This window comes from Spea bombifrons, chromosome 2 (genome assembly GCF_027358695.1).
Source record: "Spea bombifrons isolate aSpeBom1 chromosome 2, aSpeBom1.2.pri, whole genome shotgun sequence".
Lineage (NCBI taxonomy): Eukaryota > Metazoa > Chordata > Amphibia > Anura > Pelobatidae > Spea > Spea bombifrons.
In genome coordinates this window covers 87,184,586-87,204,943 of record NC_071088.1, presented here as the reverse complement: position 1 = coordinate 87,204,943, position 20,358 = coordinate 87,184,586, and the positions used below count along the sequence as shown (strand labels likewise).

General features: G+C 37.3%; 1 protein-coding gene across 1 annotated transcript in view; it reads right to left on the bottom strand.

The window, feature by feature from the left end:
- Positions 1–20,358, bottom strand: part of DMD (dystrophin) — an 870,543-nt gene that overhangs the window by 712,685 nt on the left and 137,500 nt on the right. Inside the window, exon 2 of the mRNA XM_053455059.1 lies at positions 729–790. Coding sequence (XP_053311034.1) covers positions 729–790 — 62 coding nt within the window. The remainder of the gene's footprint in view (positions 1–728; positions 791–20,358) is intronic.

The window sequence follows — 20,358 nt, the reverse complement described above, 5'->3', positions numbered from 1 at the left end:
GAAAATTATTTATTATGTGATAATATGTAAAAAAAAAAAAAAAAAAAAAAAAAAAAAAACACTTTAAACTGATGTGGCTGCTTATAATACAACATCAAACATTAGCATATTATAGATCACAAATCAATAAATCATATTGATTATGGATTGGACCCACATGTATAGAGACATAGTCAATTAAAAAAAGGAGTTCCTTTTTTTGAAATACAGTAATTTGCGTAGCAAATGAAATTAAACTTCCAGTTAATTTTGTAGTCCACAAAAATAACAAGACACAAAAAACTAAATCAATTACGCCAACCAACCTATCTCTCCAAACACAACTGGCACAATGTGGCAGAAAAGATATAATAAAACCTAATAATACAATACAAATATTCTCAACACTCAAAGGTTAATTATTTCTTAGTCTGTGCCACAGCTGTATACAAAATTACTTCTATGGCCTATTGTCCTTACACCTTATATTTTAGTGCAAAACATGTTCTTTAAGCTTTGAAACACCATCCTAACGTGTGTTACCATAGACAGAATTAATATTACATAAATCTGCAAGATTTTGTATGTTGCGCACACCGCCATTTAGATCCAGATGACAAACCTCTGTTTTGTGACTATACACATACGTTCACCCAATGAAACAGCTAAAATATAAAATATATTAAATACTTATAATAATAATAGTAATAATAAATGGGGTGACTACGGTTTCGTACAGTGGTTCCTACCTTCGCAAGCTGAGCATTTATCCATTTGGTGAATGTTTTTCTTTGAACATCTTCTCTTTCATCTACAAAGAAACAAACAATTTATAAATAAATACTGTGTTTCCTGGTAGGCTATCATGAACATGACAAATTACATAATAGATATAATAATGTTGTAACCCAGATGAAAGAGCCTCGTGGGGTTGAATTGATATTTTAATATTTAAAATGAATGGAAAATCAATAGAAAATATTGTTTTAGATTGTAAGAACTGCAGCCAATCACACATTGCCCCTCTGTTTGTTTATATATTTTATGTATTGGGTAAATAAACAATACTAATAATCGCAAACAATAAAAACTATTCAGATTATTTATGAAACCTTTTTTGCTTTAGTAAGGGAAGGTGTTCTTCATAGATGTAGCAATTTAGCTCATAAATGTTCTAAAAAGTGGGTTATTAAACATGGAATACAATTAATTTACATCTAATGACCCCGTGATCAGTTTTCTTCCTATACCAACTGTAATAACTAGATCTTGAAAATGTCTTCTTCTATATGTAGAGCAGACCAACTTTGGTATTTGCATAATCAATGTGGACATTTCTGTCCAACAGAAGACATATTGTATTCTATCCAAGGCAATTTCTAGTAATATTGATCTAGAGAATTGCTTTATCACAACTCTTTATTTTCATACTTTTTTTTTATCTCCATTAGACTTAAAGGAAAGGTTAACATGCCATGCATTGGAAGATAGTAAATTAACATGTATTTCCAAAATACTGGAAAGCACCTGTTTGCCCCTTCACCTGAATAACACATGGGTTGAGAATATATAACAAAGTTTTTTTTTTCTAATCTATGAAACATCTTACTTGAAGCAAGCAATTTTTCATATGATATGGTAAACATATCAGCTTTATATACAGGAGCATTTTAACCCCTTAATGACAAAGCCCGTACATATACGGCATTGTTTTCAATGGGTTTAGGGACCGCCCATTGTCCTTAAGGGGTTAATCTAACCTTGTATCTTTTTTCTCTTGTATCTATTGGGGTATGGGAGCTCATGCCCCTGCCCATCTGAAAGGGAAATGGTGATCTATGCAATTGCTACCCTATTGTGAGTTTTAGAAGGAGGACTTTCTAAATGATCGTGGCTTGAGACTCTCCCAAATATTAAACCTATATGAATAATAAAGATTCTATTGTAGTCACTTTAAATACCTTAAAACAATAATCATATGTCAACAGTAAGGGCATTTATGTGAAAAGTTATATTTCATGAATACTTAAACACTACAGTAACAAAACACAGATCCCACGCTGATAACTTGCTAAAATAATCATCACAGTGAGTTGGTACACAGAGTTTTCTATTGCTTGAGTCTATTAGAATTATGATTCAGTACATAATAACAAGGTACACATTATATTACAGGTTAATGGTGAATTTCAAAGAAGCAGTAATCAGACTACTAAAAGAACACTTAATCAGTCTCCTACACATTTTAAACACTGCAAATATTATGCAAGCAACTATATTATTTCATTCAATTAATGACAAAGGTGTACATGAGATTTATGAAAAATAGTTCCTAGGTGCATATTAAGATGTGAAGTTTGTTTTACAGACAACCAGACCCCCTCAGGCTTCAAAACTATGGAAGAACATTTCTGATATGGCCTTTAACAAGTGAAATGCTTGCTTTTCTAGGGTGAGTTTTTTGCCGTTATCATTAGACCCTTTCTTAGTTGTCCTTGGTTTTATTGTATCGGCATGTAGACTTAGATCCAGATTAGGGAGTTTTTCATTTAGATCCAGACTTGACCTTAGCCCTGGCTCTATCACACAAAGTTAATGGCTCAGACAATGGGGTATATCATTTCTGCTTTAAGTGTGTGTTGTTGTCATAACATCAAAACACTGACAGCTCTGATGTACACTGTGTTTTTGTATATATTTTATAGGGATTCAGTGCTGCCACCATTTATGGTCTAATTTGGTATTTTGCTTAGATTAAAGAAGGGACTATTAGACGTACAGCTAATCATAGGTTGATCCAGATCTTAAGGGAATTTTAAAATAAAAATAAATCAGGAAAGGCTAAATATTCTTTTACAAGTCCATATTTAAAGTACAACTATAGACAGATTAGAACCCTTTGCCAAAAAACTGGATGATTTAACATCAATGACACCCATTTTGTATTTTGTGATCTTGTGGGAGTCAGGGAGGTATTCGTCTCTGTCAGGACAGATGTATGGAGAGAAATTAGAAGTGGCCTACTACTGCATAATTATTAATGTAGCCACTTATTAGTAGTGTCCTCTATTACTACTATCCAATTATGAATTGGAGAAGTCAAATGTAGTGTTGCAATAATTTTAACCCCTTAATGACAAAACCTGTAAAATGCATTGTTTTCAATGGGTTTTGGGACCGCCCAATTGTCCTTAAGGGGTTAAAATGTTAATTGGTACCATACGTGACCACTAGTTTTTTAACCATCCACTGTCCAGCCTGTTCAATCAAGTGCTGAATATACCAGTAATGGATGCTGGCCCCTTGTTTTACCCCAGTGTTACTTTCCAAATCCCTTTACCTCATCTTTGTATTTGCCACTTTTGTCTGTGTGAGGAAATTCGGCTGGTGCCATTTTCATCCGTGCAAACCGTTGCCATTGTGTTATGTGTAAACCTGTTCCTGTTTCCTATTGTATGTTAATTCCCCTTGCCCTGGCAATGTGGGTTTATAAACCATTCCCATTCATAATAGAGAGTGTGTTCTCTTGCATGCTGACTGGTGTGTTGTGCCATGACTGATACAGTTCTTCTGGAGACTGTTTTCCCTGAGGAGCACTTTTACTCTGAGAACCAAAGTAGCTACCCATCTTGTAACCAGCTTTTATTTCTAGGAACACAACAACTATGGCCAGGGGTAAGCAGTGTGGTCGTTACACTATGTTTGATTTTTTTTTTTTAAGAAAATATGGTATCTTGATAAAATCAGGGTGATTATACAAGACAACAACATATGGTTTTACATATTCACTAAAGCTCCTGCTCCCCCTTTATTGCCAAATATTTTTTAGCAACAAAATATATTGACCCTGAATATGGTTTCCTAAATAGAGCCAGAGATCCCCTCTGTTTAGGAAATGTAAACTGTAACACAGTAATTTTATAGCTGAGACAACTCATTAGCTGCCACATTTGTCTCTTGAAGAACAAAGTTTATCTGCTGAGTAAAAGACAGCCAATTGTACAGATCCCAATAGACAAAAACAAAAAGGAAGACATTGCATTTAAGTTACATTAAGCAGATCTGTCACTAATAAAAAAAAAACACCGTTCTCTTTATTCCTTTTTTCTTCTTTCTCTGAGTCAATGGTAACATTGGACAATTGGACATTTTGGCAAGCCACTTGTAAGCCTTTCCACCTAAATTTTCGGAGTCACTTTGGGCAGCTAATGTAGATCATGGTGACTAATCGAAAACCTCAACAAAGCATTCCCATGTGATCCTTCATCAAAATGTCACTGGGTTTGTGACTTTGCTCAACAAATTATACAATGGTTTATGTGTAAAACGTTTTTTCATTATCTACATTTATTCTGATTTACACAGTTTATATGAAAACACAATAAAAAAAAATGTAAACATAGAATAAGACCCTAACACTGTTAAAAGCAGACTTGTGCATTCATATTTGGGGGGGGGGTGAAAACGAACACGAATGTTGCATTTATGTTTGTCAAACCCAATAACAAACAAACGAATATGGCGGCGGATAAATGTACACGAATACGAGACCCCTGCCTGCGACCAATAGAGTCGCTCTTATGGACCTTTAAATCTTGGTTTTGATGTTAGGGATCTATTTAGTTCTCACGCTATTAGCTTTTTCTCCCTTGTTGATTATAGGATTTAATCCTGCTATACTACGGAAGACTTAAGATACGCTAGAAAACCATCGGAAAAAGAAGAGAAAAACGAAGAATATATACAAATATTCCCCTGAAACAAACACTGGAACGGATGAATATTCATGAACATTTTTTTGACCCCGAAGACTAAGAGGAACACGAAGACGAAAGAGAAAACGTTGCCAGCGCCCAAGTCTAGTTAAAAGTAGAAAAGAATCAAGATTGTTTCCCAATAACTAATTCATAAATATGACAATTAATAAAAATTGTCATATACAAGAATATCTTTATTTTAAAAAAAATTTAAATCAAGAGATTGCGGGGTATATATATCTATAATTAAAAAAGTTTTTCAGCCATATATATGATAATATATATATATATATATAACATAATCATTGCATTTCAAATATCCTTGAAATATAGTGTATATGCTTCTACATGACTCACTTCCATTAATTTACAGACATAAAACAAAAAAATGCATTATATAATATATACCGTATTGGCCCGAATATAGGCCGCACTTTTTCCCCCCACTTTAAGTCTTTAAAGTGGGGGTGCGGCCTATATTCGGGGTCTAGCGCCCGAAACCTGGGACATGCAGTTCCGGGCGCCGGGCAGGCAGCAGGGTTAGGATACAGATCCCCCGCAGCGGTGCAGGGGACCTGTATCCTACTGTCTGATACGCTCAGACAGCCTCCCCTGGCGGCACTTTCCACGGGGGGAGTGCCGGCACGGAAGGTTGTCTAAGCGCATCGCGCAGACGTTCACCGGCAGCGATGCGGGTAAACAACCTCCGCTGCCGGCATGTCTGCTCCGTGTGCTTTAACAATCTCCCTTGCCGGGAATTCCCACGGGGGTTGTCGGCACCGGAAGTTGTATACCGTTCTGCGTAGAATAGATGTCCCCCGCCGGCCCGCAAGACACCAGGGACTCCGGGAGTCTGCACTGGTAGGTTTAGGGGAGAGGAGCACATCTCGGGGGGACGCAGAGTGGCAGCATATCTCGGTGGGGACACAGAGTGGCAGCATATCTCGGTGGGGACACAGAGTGGCAGCATATCTGGGGGGGACACAGAGTGGGACACACAGAGTGGCAGCATGTCTCGGGGGGCGCAGAGTGGCAGCATGTCTCGGGGGGCAGAGTGGCAGCATATCTATTACACTTTAAATTATATTTTTTCTTTAAAAAAGCACCTAACTTTTAGGGTGCAGCCTATACTCGGGTGAGGCCTATACTCGAGCCAATACGGTAATTATGCCCCTAAAATGTTTTAGGACATTATGAATATGAATAAAAATATATGTTATTCACAACTATAAATAGCTCAAGACTGTTTTAATGAGATTTTATTAAAAATGTATTTATATTTATCCATTAAAGAAGCTCAACATTTTACTCATTTTATAACATTTATATTTGCTGAAATTCAAGACAAGGTTGATTTTCTTTTTTTCAATGTCATCACCCAGCGATATTCCTAAAAATAGTTTAATTTGATAGAGCCCTATTAGGTTTGATGTATGTTTATCTAGTGCTATTTACAACTTTGATGACACAAATTGAAATGAGTTCCTTAATTTGCATCTCTTAATAGCTTTGAATGCTGGATGATTATTCATCATCTAAAGTAATTTTAAATATGTTGTAATGTAGAATTAAAAAAAAGAAAAATTAAGATCTTAGATTTTGTTCTGTAATCCCGGATATAATTTATATACGTACAATTTGTTTTCATAAATGTTAATATAAATATACTTTCTGTATGATTTTTTGATTTTGTGGCAATTGAATTGCAAGAATATCAATTTAGAGGTGGATTTTCTTCTTTATAGTATTTTATCCAAATAAAGATTCCTAATTAAGATTTAAAATTGCCATCAGCAGGCATGCTATTAGAATGCCTACTACTGACATTAATATTTAAAATGCTGTAATATAACTCTAAGCTAAGTAGGTACTAAGACCTTCATTAAGTCAGCGGGGTAGTGTCACATTCTGCCTTTTCGCATAAAATTATTTTACTAGAGCTGTTTGGAGAAATCTGGGTAAAATATATAATTTATCTTAAATATATCATTTATCATTTATCTTAAAGAGCGGCTCATGGTCTGGTCATATACCCAATACTTACCTATGGCCACCTGGCATTGGTGTATACTGTCTAGGCCAACTCAGCTAGTCATCTAAATATTTGAAATCAATTATGTGGTACTATTTGATGTATGCCACTGCTGTTACGCTGCACATGCACAGTAAAATGATACATGTTAATTCACAATCCATCCTTATTGTTATAAATATACACTGTTCTATAATTGATTATAATTAACAGAATAATAAAATGTATAGAAACAAATCTTAGTTTATACCCACTAAAGGAATGGGCTTTGTTAGGCTACAATTTGATGCAAACTGAATGGCACTGTACACCTGAAAAGACAATAACAGTGGTGTTATCAAGAGAAAGGCAGCAAACACCATAGAAAACTGGATATACTCATTCATTAAACAATCTAAATAAGATAATTATGAACTCTACTGTGACTACAGAAAGGAAAACTGATATAGTCACAGTGGTCCAAAGAATATGATTTATTTAGTTATAGATGATTTCTTTTATTGGGCCAACATAAAAAGATGCTCAGTGACATAAAGGTTTTGGGGCCTTAAAGTTTTCTAGAAGGAAAGGGACAACCTTATATAATAATATATTTTTCACAGCTTTTTCATTGCATTTATAAAAAATGTCTTATATCCCAGATTTGTATTACTGGGCAATAGGAATACTTCAGGCATGCAATTAAACAACATTTGTTTTGGATCAGCAAATCGTACTGTGTTTACAAGCTCCCTTAAGGAAAATGTATTTACAGTGTATGTGAGCATGAATGTGTATGTATAAATGTGTGTGAGCATGAATGTGTATGTGTAAGTTGTGTGTTTGAGAGCATAGATGTGTATGTGTGTTTATGTGTGATCATGTATGTATATGTGGTGTGAGATGCAGTGTGTGTTAGCAGTGGTGTGAGAGGAGGGAGTGTGTGTTAGAATAAGTGTGTACATGTGTGTTAGTGAGTATGAGTGTGTGTTAGCATGTGTATATTTGTGTAATTGTGTTTACATATGTGTGCCAGAGTCTATGTTGGGGTGGGAGGGACAATGATGGCACAGATAAGCTGTTTGGGGGTTAGGATGGCACTGATAAAATGCTTGGGAGCAAAATTGGCACATGTTACTTGATGAAGTTGGGGGGCCCTGGGGTAATTTTATCACCAGGGCCTTATGGTTTCTAGTCACACCTCTGGTTTTAAATGTGTTTTTTTTTCCTAAAATGTAAGCCATAGGATTAATATTCCCAATTTGATTACCACTCTCAATCAGTCTTCAAAAAAGGATTCATATGGCATCTACACAAATAAATAACAGAGTATATCATATAAAGGTTATTTTTTGCAACATTACCTTTTCAGTTTAAAAAAGTTATTTTGTGAGTTATTGTTAAAAAAAAAATACAAAAAATATCTGATTCATTTCCCTAGCCTTGAAACATCAGTTTATTTGCCCTGAATATTCTGCTAAGAATTTACAGGAAAATGACAGGATAGCTAAATCATTATTGCAGAGAAGTCAGTGCAAAATGAAGCCTATCCATCAATATAAAATACCTTATGAAATATTAAAATCTCAGAGGAACTGGATTCTGGAAAAAATCATTTTAGGTGATGAAAAAAGTTTTTATTCACATGCACTTTGTTGTGGTAGCTCATACACAGACACAAAGTAGTCTACCTTCTATATTTTAATTATGATACCTAGAATTATGTAATTAGACTTACCCAAGAAAACATAAAGGGCAGCAATTCAGCACTCTATAAGACATAGCTTTGCATTAAAATGTATTCTGCCATGATTTTGCTTTGCCCTATTTTCTCAATGTTTTCTGCAACCATATAAATAGATAGTTTTCCTATAAGTTTTATTATTTATCGGATACACAATTCACTGTAGAAGCTAAGTTCGCCAATTAAGATCTAACTTCTATTTATGGTGGCAAAACATAAAAAGTATATAACAGCTTTATTTACATATTAACAACATTTGATGTGTTTGACGAAAAAGTGGTGTCACTTTGCACTCTGTTCGAGAGAGAGAAAGGGTAACTTTTGTTGGTATACTTAAATAAGGGTTTACGCTGGGAACTGGGAACTGGGAACAGCATCAACCAATTTAAAAATACATTGTAAAAATGTTACACTTGGTAAAGGGACACTGCAGGTTTCATATGCAAATGAATGCATAGTATAGCTGGGAAGCTATGCAGGATTCGCCCATATTACATTACATTACATTTATTTATAAAGCGCCGGCAGAGTCCGCAGCGCTGTTACAGTCAGTAGAACAATTTAGAAACACATACAATAACAAACTGGTACTAAAGAGAAGAGGGCCCTGCTCTTGCGAGCTCGGTGGTTGAGGGGGAAGTGAGACAATAGGAGAGGGCTGATTGGACGGGGATGAGTTGATCTGGTACCGATGATATGTTGAAGCTGTTAATTATTCAGATGGCTTAATTATAATTGTGCATTTGCCCCTTCCCAAATCCCAGCTGTTTGCAATGCAGGAAATGATTGGCTGAAAACATCTTTGGCACATGAGATAGTTATCTCCATCGCTGCCTTGGTAAGCACTCTGGGAAACAGGACTCTTTTCCTCCACTGATTGGTGCCTTTAAGTAGCCAATCAGTGAAGCAAAAGGTCAGACCATGGAGAAGCGGATTTCCCTTTATTTTATAAGTTGAATAAATGCAAATGAAATGACTTAAAAATTAATCTCATATGCATTAATTATTCAGGGGGTTCACTGGGACACTGGTATGTTCCTTTAGCATGTTTACCAGCTATGGAAATAGTAACACTACCATATGCCAAACATGCTTCGGCCACAAGCTACACTATACAGTGGCGTCGCTACAGGGGGGCAAGGGGGGGCAATTGCCCCCCTGCCGAATTTGGATCCCGTCTTTCTTTTTTTTTACGCGAGAGAGAGGAGAGAGAGGGTGCGGCCCGAGTAAGATCGGCAGCCAAGGCAACCAATCTTACGCGGGCCGCACCTCGAGCCCTGCTACTTACCTGTGGGAGGGTCTTCTGTGCTGCATAGAGGAAGCGGAACCTAGCAGAGTTCACGTGACATCACATGACTCTGCTCCAGTCCCGCTTCCTCTGTGCTTTACCAGAGAACGCAGAGGGAGGCCGCGCCCTCTGCTGAAGTCTGTGAGCGGCGTCCAGGAGCTGCAGTGCAGGTAAGGGGTGAGGAGGGAGTTTGAATGAGAATGTGTGATTGAGGGAATGAATCTGTGAATGAATGAATATATGAATGAATGAGTGTGTGTGTGATAGCATGGATGTGTAAGTGCTGGAACCTAGGCATGATGGGACTTTGATTGCTGTTAGCAATCAAACTCCTATCATGCCAAGTCAGCCAGTACATGCTGAAATCTAGCTAGCTGCCCCCCTTGTCTATGGATGCTGCCAGCAGTATGGGGTCTGCACATCACTTACAGCCATCCTGTACCAGCATGTACTGGCTGACTTGGCATGATAGGAGTGTGATTGCTAACAGCAATCACAGTCCCATCATGCCTAGGTTTCAGCATTTACTGGTTGGATGTGTAAGTGCTGGAACCTAGGCATGATGGGACTTTGATTGCTGTTAGCAATCACACTCCTATCATGCCAAGTCAGCCAGTACATGCTGAAACCTAGCTAGCTGCCCCCCTTGTCTATTGATGCTGCCAGCAGTATGGGGTCTGCTCATCACTTACAGCCACCCTGTACCAGCATACACTGGCTGACTTGCCATGATAGGAGTGTGACTGCTAACAGCAATTACAGTCCCATCATGCCTAGGTTCCAGCATTTACTGGTTGGATGTGTAAGTGCTGGAACCTAGGCATGATGGGACTTTGATTGCAGTTAGCAATCACACTCCTATCATGCCAAGTCAGCCAGTACATGCTGAAATCTAGCTAGCTGCCCCCTTGTGTATTGATGCTGCCAGCAGTATGGGGTCTGCACATCACTTAAAGCCACCCTGTACCAACATGTACTGGCTGACTTGGCATGATAGGAGTGTGATTGCTAACAGCAATCACAGTCCCATCATGCCTAGGTTCCAGCATTTACTGGTTGGATGTGTAAGTGCTGGAGCCTAGGCATGATGGGACTTTGATTGCTGTTAGCAATCACACTCCTATCATGCCAAGTCAGCCAGTACATGCTAAAACCTAGCTAGCTGCCCCCCTTGTGTATTGATGCTGCCAGCAGTATGGGGTCTACACATCACTTACAGCCACCCTGTACCAGCATGTACTGGCTGACCTGGTATGATAGGAGTGTGATTGCTAACAGCAATCACAGTCCCATCATGCCTAGGTACCAGCATTTACTGGTTGCCTGGGCATGATAGGAGTGTGATTGCTGTGTGGGCAGTGTGGACGGCAGGGCTGGCTTTGGGGTGTGCAACCTGTGATCTATGCCTGTAATTTAGGGGGTTTTAAATATACCTTTTAATGACGTGTTTTTATGTGAATTCCAATTGATCTTTACCTGCAAAGCTGGGTTTTTGCGTTATTCTGTAGATCCATATCTATATATTTCCATACATTATTTATGTGTACCTGCAAATACAGTGTTGTGAGTCTTATTCAGTTGATTAATACCTGCAATGCTATTTCCATGTATTTATTTGATCAATACCTGCAATGCTACGTTTCATATATTATTGTATACCTGCAAATACAGGATTTGTATGTCTGATTCTGTTTACTTGATATATACCTTCAGTGCTGAGATCACTGTGGTGTTTAAACCAAATATAAAAATATATCTCACAAAGGTTCGTCTACTTTAACAGATATTTAATAAGAGACAAAAACACAGTAACATACAATAAATGAGTGACAGCCCAACATACAATGCAACACTTTCCAAGACTAACCTGCAACCTAAAGGTCCAACATAACTCAGCACACCACCGATAACCCCATCCATGCAGGATGGTGGGCAGAGAGAAACCGAACTAAGATTTTGCATTCAACAGGCATATTGAATCACTGTAGGTGTGCCCTCGTTAACATATCAAAAGACATGTAATACAGGAAGAGTTCAACTGGCTAAAACATTGACTACAATACTTATGTCACCACAATCACAAGTGAATTTCAGTTGATCTATCCATGCAAAGCTTGGTTTGTGTGTTAATGTGTTGATCTATACCTGCTATCGGCAACTGGGGCTAATATTAATATATATGGTCAGCAGGGGCAAAAACACTAAGGGGGGTATAAACGACAATGTAGTGTGAAAAATCCATCCTGATGCAGACGTCTGTGACGTGGATTGTGTCCTGCTGTTTGTGTGTTTTTGGTTATCGGTGTAGCAGAGCCTGTCCTCGGGTGTGTGTGTATAGGTGTTGGTGTGGCAGAGCCTGTCCTGGTGTGTGTTTGGGTGTTGGTGTGGCAGAGCCTGTCCTGGTGTGTGTTCAGTTGTCAGTGTGGCAGAGCCTGTCCTAGGGTGTGTGTTTGGGTGTCAGTGTGTCAGAGCCTGACACCCTCTGTGTGTGTGTGTTTGGATGTGGGTGTGGAAGAGCCTGTCCTGATGTGTGTGTTCAGTTGTCAGTGTGGCAGAGCCTGCCCTGGTGTGTGTGGGTGTCTGTGTGGCAGAGCCTGTCCTGATGTGTGTGGGTGTCTGTGTGGCAGAGCCTGTCCTGGTGTGTGTGTGTGTATGTTTGGTTGTCGGTGTCGCAGAGCCTGTCCTGGTGTGTGTGTCTGAGTGTTGGTGTGACAGAGCCTGTGTTGGTGTGTGTGTCTGGGTGTTGGTGTGACAGAGCCTGTGTTGGTGTGTGTTTGGTCATCTGTTCCTGGCACTTAACTTAGAGTAGGAATTATTTAATTTATATTTATCCAGAGATAAAATGCCCTCCTGAAGTTGTAGTGACTTCAGGGGACAAAACATTCAAGGCCCTGAAATCATTTAGTGGAAAAGTTATTTATTGTGTTATAATATTTATTTCAAGGATTAGTCGCACTCAATTGTGGCTTCAGGCTTCCCATGTTGAATGATCAAGTATTATTTTAGCCCAATAACAAAAGTATAATTCCATAGCACATTACTTTTGGAAATTATGAATGCCCCCCCCCCCAGTTTGACTGTGATATCTTGTGTGCCCCCCCTATATATTGTTTCTAGAGTCGCCACTGACACTATATGACCAAAAGTATGTGGACAACTATTCTAGTTTATTAAGTTTAGGTATTTCATCCACACCCATTGCTAACAGGTATATGAAATCAAGCATGTAGGCAGCCGTATCCACAAACAAACACTGGCAGTAGAATGGGCTGTACTGAAGAGCTCAGTTAATTTAAATGTTGCACTGACATAGGATGACAACTTTGCCATAAGTCAGTTCATTAAGATTTCTGCCCTGCTAGATCTGCCCCAGCCCACTGTGCTTTTACTGTAAAGCAGAAGCATCTAGGTGTAATAACAACTCAGACACAAAGTTGTAGACCACGCACACTCACAAAGCAGGGTCACTTTTTACTTTACTTTTTGCTGGTGCAAGTAAAAATTGCCTATACACTGTAGCATCACTCACTACGGTGTTGCAAATTGCCTCTGGAAGCAACATTAGCACAAACACTGGGTGACGATAGCTTCATGAAATGGGTTTCCATGGCTGAGCAGCTGCACACAAGCCAAATATCACTTTGTGGATTTTCAAGTGTCAGCTAGAGTGGTGTAAAGCATACAACTAGACTGTGGAGCAGTGGAAACATGTTCTCTGGAGTGATGAATCACACTTCACTATTTAAAAGTCTGATGGACAAACCTGGGTTAACGTAGAAACATACAATTTGACGGCAGATAGGAATCATTCGGCCCATCTAGTTCATGATAACTTTTATACCTATCCTATGCTTGTTACTGTCTTACTGCTCATACTGTGTTAGCTTCTCTCACTTCTGATGGGAGGCTGATCCATTTATCTACCATCCTCTCAGTAAATAGACACTTTTAGCTATTACCCAGAAAACGCTACCTTGGTGTTTTTTTTAACCTTTTTTCTCCTGAGGAAGTCAGGAACAAGAAGATTTCAACTTTTACTACAGAGGCGGTGCACTTTTACCTGAAGCGCTATTTGTACATTACATTTTGTGCCACCAGTGTGCACAAATAAATTGATGTCCTTGATAAGCTATCTCCTTACAGTTGTTTGTGAGTGCACAGATTCCCTAAAACAGACACCACAGTTCCTATTAAGATCAAACACTGAGTAGAACTAGATGGCTCACTATGAATAGCCTACAACTGCCTCCATTTTCTTTAATGTTTTCCTATTATAAATACCAACTGCACTTTAAAGAAGAAAACGTATTGGTTGAGTTTTAGCGTTTTTGTTGCTGTGTTTTTCAAGTGTCAGTCTTATTAATAATCATGCATTTCATTCATATGTTGCAGCTGCTGGCACACTCCATACACAGATGAATGAGGATGTGTTGGCATTAATACATGTTATTAAATTGTCTTGCAAAGGGCGCCAATACTAAGATGATTCACCAGCCACCCCTACCTTGCCTAATGTAGCTGCTGACAGAATGAAAGGACCTTTAAATCAATGATTGCAAAATAGAAAACGACCCCATCAAATGATTTGCAAAGATGAGAGATATCTCTTCATTTCCAGATTTTATAATATGTTTTTTCGAAACCATAAAAAAAGAAAATCATCCTCCTCTATCAATTTCATTTCCATTATTTTAAGCTAGTAGAGAATGTTGTCACAAACACTGAAGGCATGAAAAGTTTGCAGGAGAAGTAGTCAACAGTATTAATAGCTGCAGAGATGTCAAAGAGAATAAATAACAAAAGTGGCAAATTGTTTCGTTTTGGCACCGAGGAGATTGCTAGCTGTATTGCCATCTGTTATCTAAGAAGAGATCTAGAGATCCAAACAGTCAAGTAAAGAGTTAGAGTCAAGAAATCTGCTTACACATAGTTATTTCAGTAACGTTGGTTACTAGAGAGCATTAGTGATTTAGGATCTAAGGAGTATTCTTCAAGATGTGTCACAAGCAGACAACCTAAATCTGAATAAATTAAATAATCCCAAAATGGACCCACAAATTACTGGTCAACTGTGGTTAGATATTACACATTTTCTTTACATCAAAGAAAACTTTTTTAGTTCCATAAACAAAATAAACAAGATTCTAAGACAAGAAACACCGGAATTTATATGTATATAATAATTTATTTATAATTTTTATAATTTTTATCATTTATAATATTTTTATGTATATAATATTTGATACATAAAAGCTTGACACATTTTCTTTTCTGAATGTATGTATTTGCCAATTGCTGAAAATGAAAAAAATAACAGAAAATTACAAGGTATATGTAATGTTTCTGAAATATGTTTAAGGGCATATTTGTCAATATCACAGATACATAATACCTTTTTTATTCTACCAATTTAGGTTTATCATAACGGTAAATCTTGCCAACTCTAATATCAATAATAGCAACATAGGGAAAATTGGGTATATGTTTAATTATATATAATTAACGCTATAAATTAATAAACAAAATAAGTTGTCTTAAAAAGGAGTATTGACTATTTTTATAAGGCCATATCCCTTTCTACTGAATTTAAACATCATCATTAAGGGAAAAAAGTCACACATTATCCTGAATCTAGTTGCCCTTTAAATATTTTTTTTTCTGTTGGTATTTTCTTATGAGACATGTGATAAATGTCAAGGTTGTTCAAGACTTAGAAAATGGGAAACAATATAGACAAAACATAAATACGCCCTAAAGGAAGCAGTCAAAGCACCACAAAGTGTGAGGCATCATCTTTGATTACATACACAATTCATTAATATTGTAAATTAAACATCTGTTCTACAATTTACGCCAGAAATGTTACACACTGGAAAAACAAGCACAGAATAACATTTAAATGTGGTTTAATATACAGACAGAGGCTGAGTTGCGCTGCACTAAAACTAGGCTTTCATATTTTAGAAAGGCTGATGCTTCTAAAAGGGAAATCTATTTAGTCTTTGATGGCCTGGGCATCTGGAGAAGGAGTCCATGAGAAACAGGATCATTTAAAAGATATTCTACTAAAAGCAGCAGAACATCGCATTCAACTTTTTCAGAAGTCAGAAGTGGCGTATATATTGAAGAAGGTAGCATTTAGGAACCATAAGCAGACTCAGAATGGGGAACATGACAGCAAATACAAAGTTAGGCTTCAGAAGGCAAAATGCATTATTAGATGCTCTAGAACACACACATAAGATAATAATGGTGTCTTACACAATTTTAGATACATATGTACCGTATTTGCTCGATTATAAGACGACCCTGATTATAAGACGACCCCCCAAATCTGAATATTAATTTAGGAAAAAAAAAAAGCCTGAATATAAGACGACCAGTGCGGCACCGGTGCGGGGAGCTCTGATCTCTGACAGCCAGGGAAGGTCTGCGCGATGGACGCAGACAACCCCCGCTGCTAGCCACACGTCCTTCCTGCTGCAGCGGACGTTGTCTACGCGAATTGCGTAGACATCTACACGCTGCCCCAGCTACACACCGGGGACTCAGAAGTACCGGTAAGTGGGGCGGGGGCGGGGAGACAGGAGGATCCAGGTCCCCTGCAGCTGCGGGAGATCTGGATCTTAGTCGTCTCATAGTCAGACCTATTTGAGGTCTGATTATAAGACGACCCCGATTATAAGACGTCTATACATTTGCTCTGAAAAAAACCTTGTCCTATAATCGAGCAAATACGGTATATTTTGATTTAGTACATGCTAAGGGATTCACTTGGCAGTTTACAGAATAATAAAAAGGGAGTTTGAGTACTGTGATATTATAAGTACACTAGTCTACTGACAGTTTGATTGGGGTACAACAGTCATGGAAACACTGGGAAGAGAGGAGATATATAAGTTAAAGGAGAAAAATGAAACAAGGAATTGTTAGCCTCAACACAAAAGAAGGGTGTAAAGGTTTAGCTGACTGTCTCAATAAATATTTACTGCTTACTACAATTTAACATAGGAAGGTGAAGGGAATGTGAGTTTACTTAGAGAATGGTACTGGGACCCAAAGGTAAGGTTTTTGTAAGCAATAAAAAAAGGTCTGCAACAGACTAGACATCCCTGTGAAATAAACCAAATTGCTAATTATTTAAATAAAAGTGAGTGGGGCAGCTGTAGTTTAATGTTGATAAATGCAAAATAATGCACTTGTGAGTAATTATCTGTGAGGGCTTAAAGGTAAGCAGACAGGGTGCCAGGTTTACATAGCCAGAAGAGTTGGCAGCAAAACGAGGGAGAGGGTTTTGGCCCTTAATATTAATGATAATATTAATAATAATAATAATAATTATTATTATTATTAATATTAACTTAGCTTATTACTGAACTCTGAAATTGAGGCTTAAAAAGCACGCTTAATAAATATTTTAAACTTTAAGCTATAACTAAGCTATATCTCATGACATTTAAAGACTTTATTAAGTATATTGCAAAAACAAGTGTTTTAGGAATACTGTACATTTTACTTTTAACTATGAAAAACAAGTACAAGCCACGGTGAAAACTTAAATGATCCTTAGAAAATTAATTCTTCTGACACACTTGAAAAAATACTAATAATTTAGGAATCATAAATAATTTCATTACATAAAGGTTTCGTGCAGCTTTTAATATTTCAGCAGTACTCAGTCTCTTGTAATGAGTAATTAGCAGACCTTCAGTTGGAATTAATTACTGTTTAAGCTACCATTTTCAGTTAATTATACTCAGGGAAGCACTGTATTTGTAAGCTACTATTTTAATGCTGGTGTACGACACTGCAAGGCAATTGCTCTCTGACTGCAATAATTTAATAGTGCTTGATGGTATACAATAACACTAATAACAAAGCTTGTTGAAAATTATGGAAATAAAATTGTATCGTATGCAATACAGCAACAGCTGTAGGGTAACTTATTAAAGATACACAAAGTGTTCTGGTTAGGCCATTTAGAATTGCTAACATGTTTGAAAGAAATATTTCCTTGTTTACCTTGACAAATGGGACAGGGTCATAAACAGCATTTATAACCACTTCTTAATTGCCTTGCATTCTGGGTATTTATTTTATTTATTACACAGCAAGTAATCCTTTGGTCCAATTGCAGGTGTCAATACAAAAAGACTGTACACCAAGTTCACTAACAGATATAAATTTGCTAGGATTCGGTAACATGACCCCTGCGTGTGAAGAGGAACTGCCATGCCCCTGGACCTGACATTGCTTGAGAATGACAAGGCTGCCCTGGTATTTTAAGGCCAGCGGCCGTCACATGACAAGAGGGTGTCATCTGGAAACACTTGTCCGCATGTTGCGTTTTTATACTCATGCGGAGTGTGGCCTGAAAATAGAGTCTATGGGCACACGTTGCAGCATCAAACTCCAGTGTCAGATCAAGTGTGGACCATTTTTAGCCAGTGGCCCACCAGGCATTTGCCAGATGGCCAGCCCAGGCATGCTAGGTGTGATACTTAACAAGTTCTATCCAGATTGTTTAGGATAGTCTTGCCAATAATGCAATTTTCATTTACACTATGCAATATTAGTCCAATATGTATATATTGTCCTGCACATACTGTATAAGGTTTATAGTTTAACTTTGGTCCATTATCATTTATGAATAATAATAATAATAATAATAATATATAGTCGTCTATTTTTAGACCTGAAATTTAATAAAATAAGTGCTGAAAAATTACACATTTTTTCAGATTTGGTAACTATACATTATTAGCAGTCCAGTGTGAAAACACAATTTCTAGTTAAGAAAACTTCTACCCTTACTATTGGAACAGCTGACAGCAAAAACCCCAGCACATTTATACATTCAAAAGTAACACAGAGAAGCCTTTATCTAATTAATAAATTTTCCAACTGCCTTTTGGACAGACAAAACTGTAAATTCAGATCAATTATGTTTTACTAAATTAGTCTCCATCAATAAAATAAAAGCGAAGCCCACGGCAGTTGCTCCTATTAAAGCTCTCTCAAGAATTGTTTTGTTTATAAGTACCTTCAGCTGAAATGTGACTCCAGGCAGAATGAAAAGCTATGGTTTGAAACAGCAGATTGGATCTGATTATGACAGTGTTTATGCATGTTTTGCAGCTAATAAATCTTTGCTTGGGAAACCAGTGTGTGCCTCCCTTGTCGCTGTGTGCTGAGATATTGACACAACAACTACAGCACATAGGCCAGCTTGCTGCTTGATTCGCATAAACAATCTGGACTCTGCCTGGCCAAATACAATGAAGGATTGACATCATTTAACGAAACGGAAACATATATATATATATATTATATTACATTAGAAATGCATTCATCATTCTCGGAAGCCATTTCTTAAATTTTCTACAAACAGGGACATTTTCAGGTAACTCAATGCTTGTGCTATGTATATTAGTAATAGAATTTTAAAAAGATGTTATATTTATTGTTCAACAACAAAAAAATCTGTTTAAAGGAACAGGGATTCTCTTTGCCATCATAACACAGCTCTAATTCTGCTCCACACCTACCTAGGCTCCAGGGAGACCTGACTTAATTCAAGGGTTTTGTTCAGCTCTTTAAACCTTGGGATGCGATTTTGCATGGGGTTCCTGGTGATTTACAAGCATAATAGCCCCAGTAGTTGTGCTTTTAGAATCTATAAATGCACTATAAGTGCTCTATTATGGTTGACCTCAAAAACTGTCTCACCCCACACCCATCCTGCATGCACTTGCTTAATAACATAGGAGAAGACCTTATAGTGGCGCCTCTACCAGTTTAGTGCATTACCGAGCTACATAAATTGCTTATATGGCAGTGCAGGCCCTGAGTTCACTTACAAATTGATACTTAGTGGTTGACACCAACAGCCACCTGGCTTCCGGACCCAACCTAACCTTTCAGTAAATAATGAAATATTCCAAAAGTAAATCCAAGCTAGTTAACTGGTCTGGTTTTGAAGAATATAAAAGAAATAAAATCTCACCACTGGTCTATAATGCAGTGAGCAACAGAGCAATCTCCTATGATAAAAGAAAATAATGCAAAAAGTGAGAAATAATAGTTCTTGTGTTGTAGTTCAGCAGGATCTCTAGTTAACTAATTCATATGGATACAGACGCATCTTGTTCTCATTCCTTGGGTCTGTTTCCATTTTCCCATATGTATGTTTCACAGCTGCTATAATGTCTAAAGTGAAATGCACAGGATAACATTAGATTACATCTAACTAGATATGCAAATTCTTAGTATGGTCCACATTCTTCAAACAGCATAAGAATTCAAATGAGCGGTATGCACTATATATACCAAAAACATCCACATCACTGAGAAATGTTGACATTTATTAGAATCAACAAATCCTCATTCTGCTAGCTTCATAAAAAAGGCTCAAAGGCATACATTCACAGTACATTCCAATATTTTCATCCGTTATGCATGACATACATTTTCATGTTGTTAAAGAAATAAATGTTGCTTCATTCTTAGTTATCCTTCCTGTTTCCCTTTTTAAAACAAATTATGTAAATTATGTCATTTTGTATTGCTAATTATAATT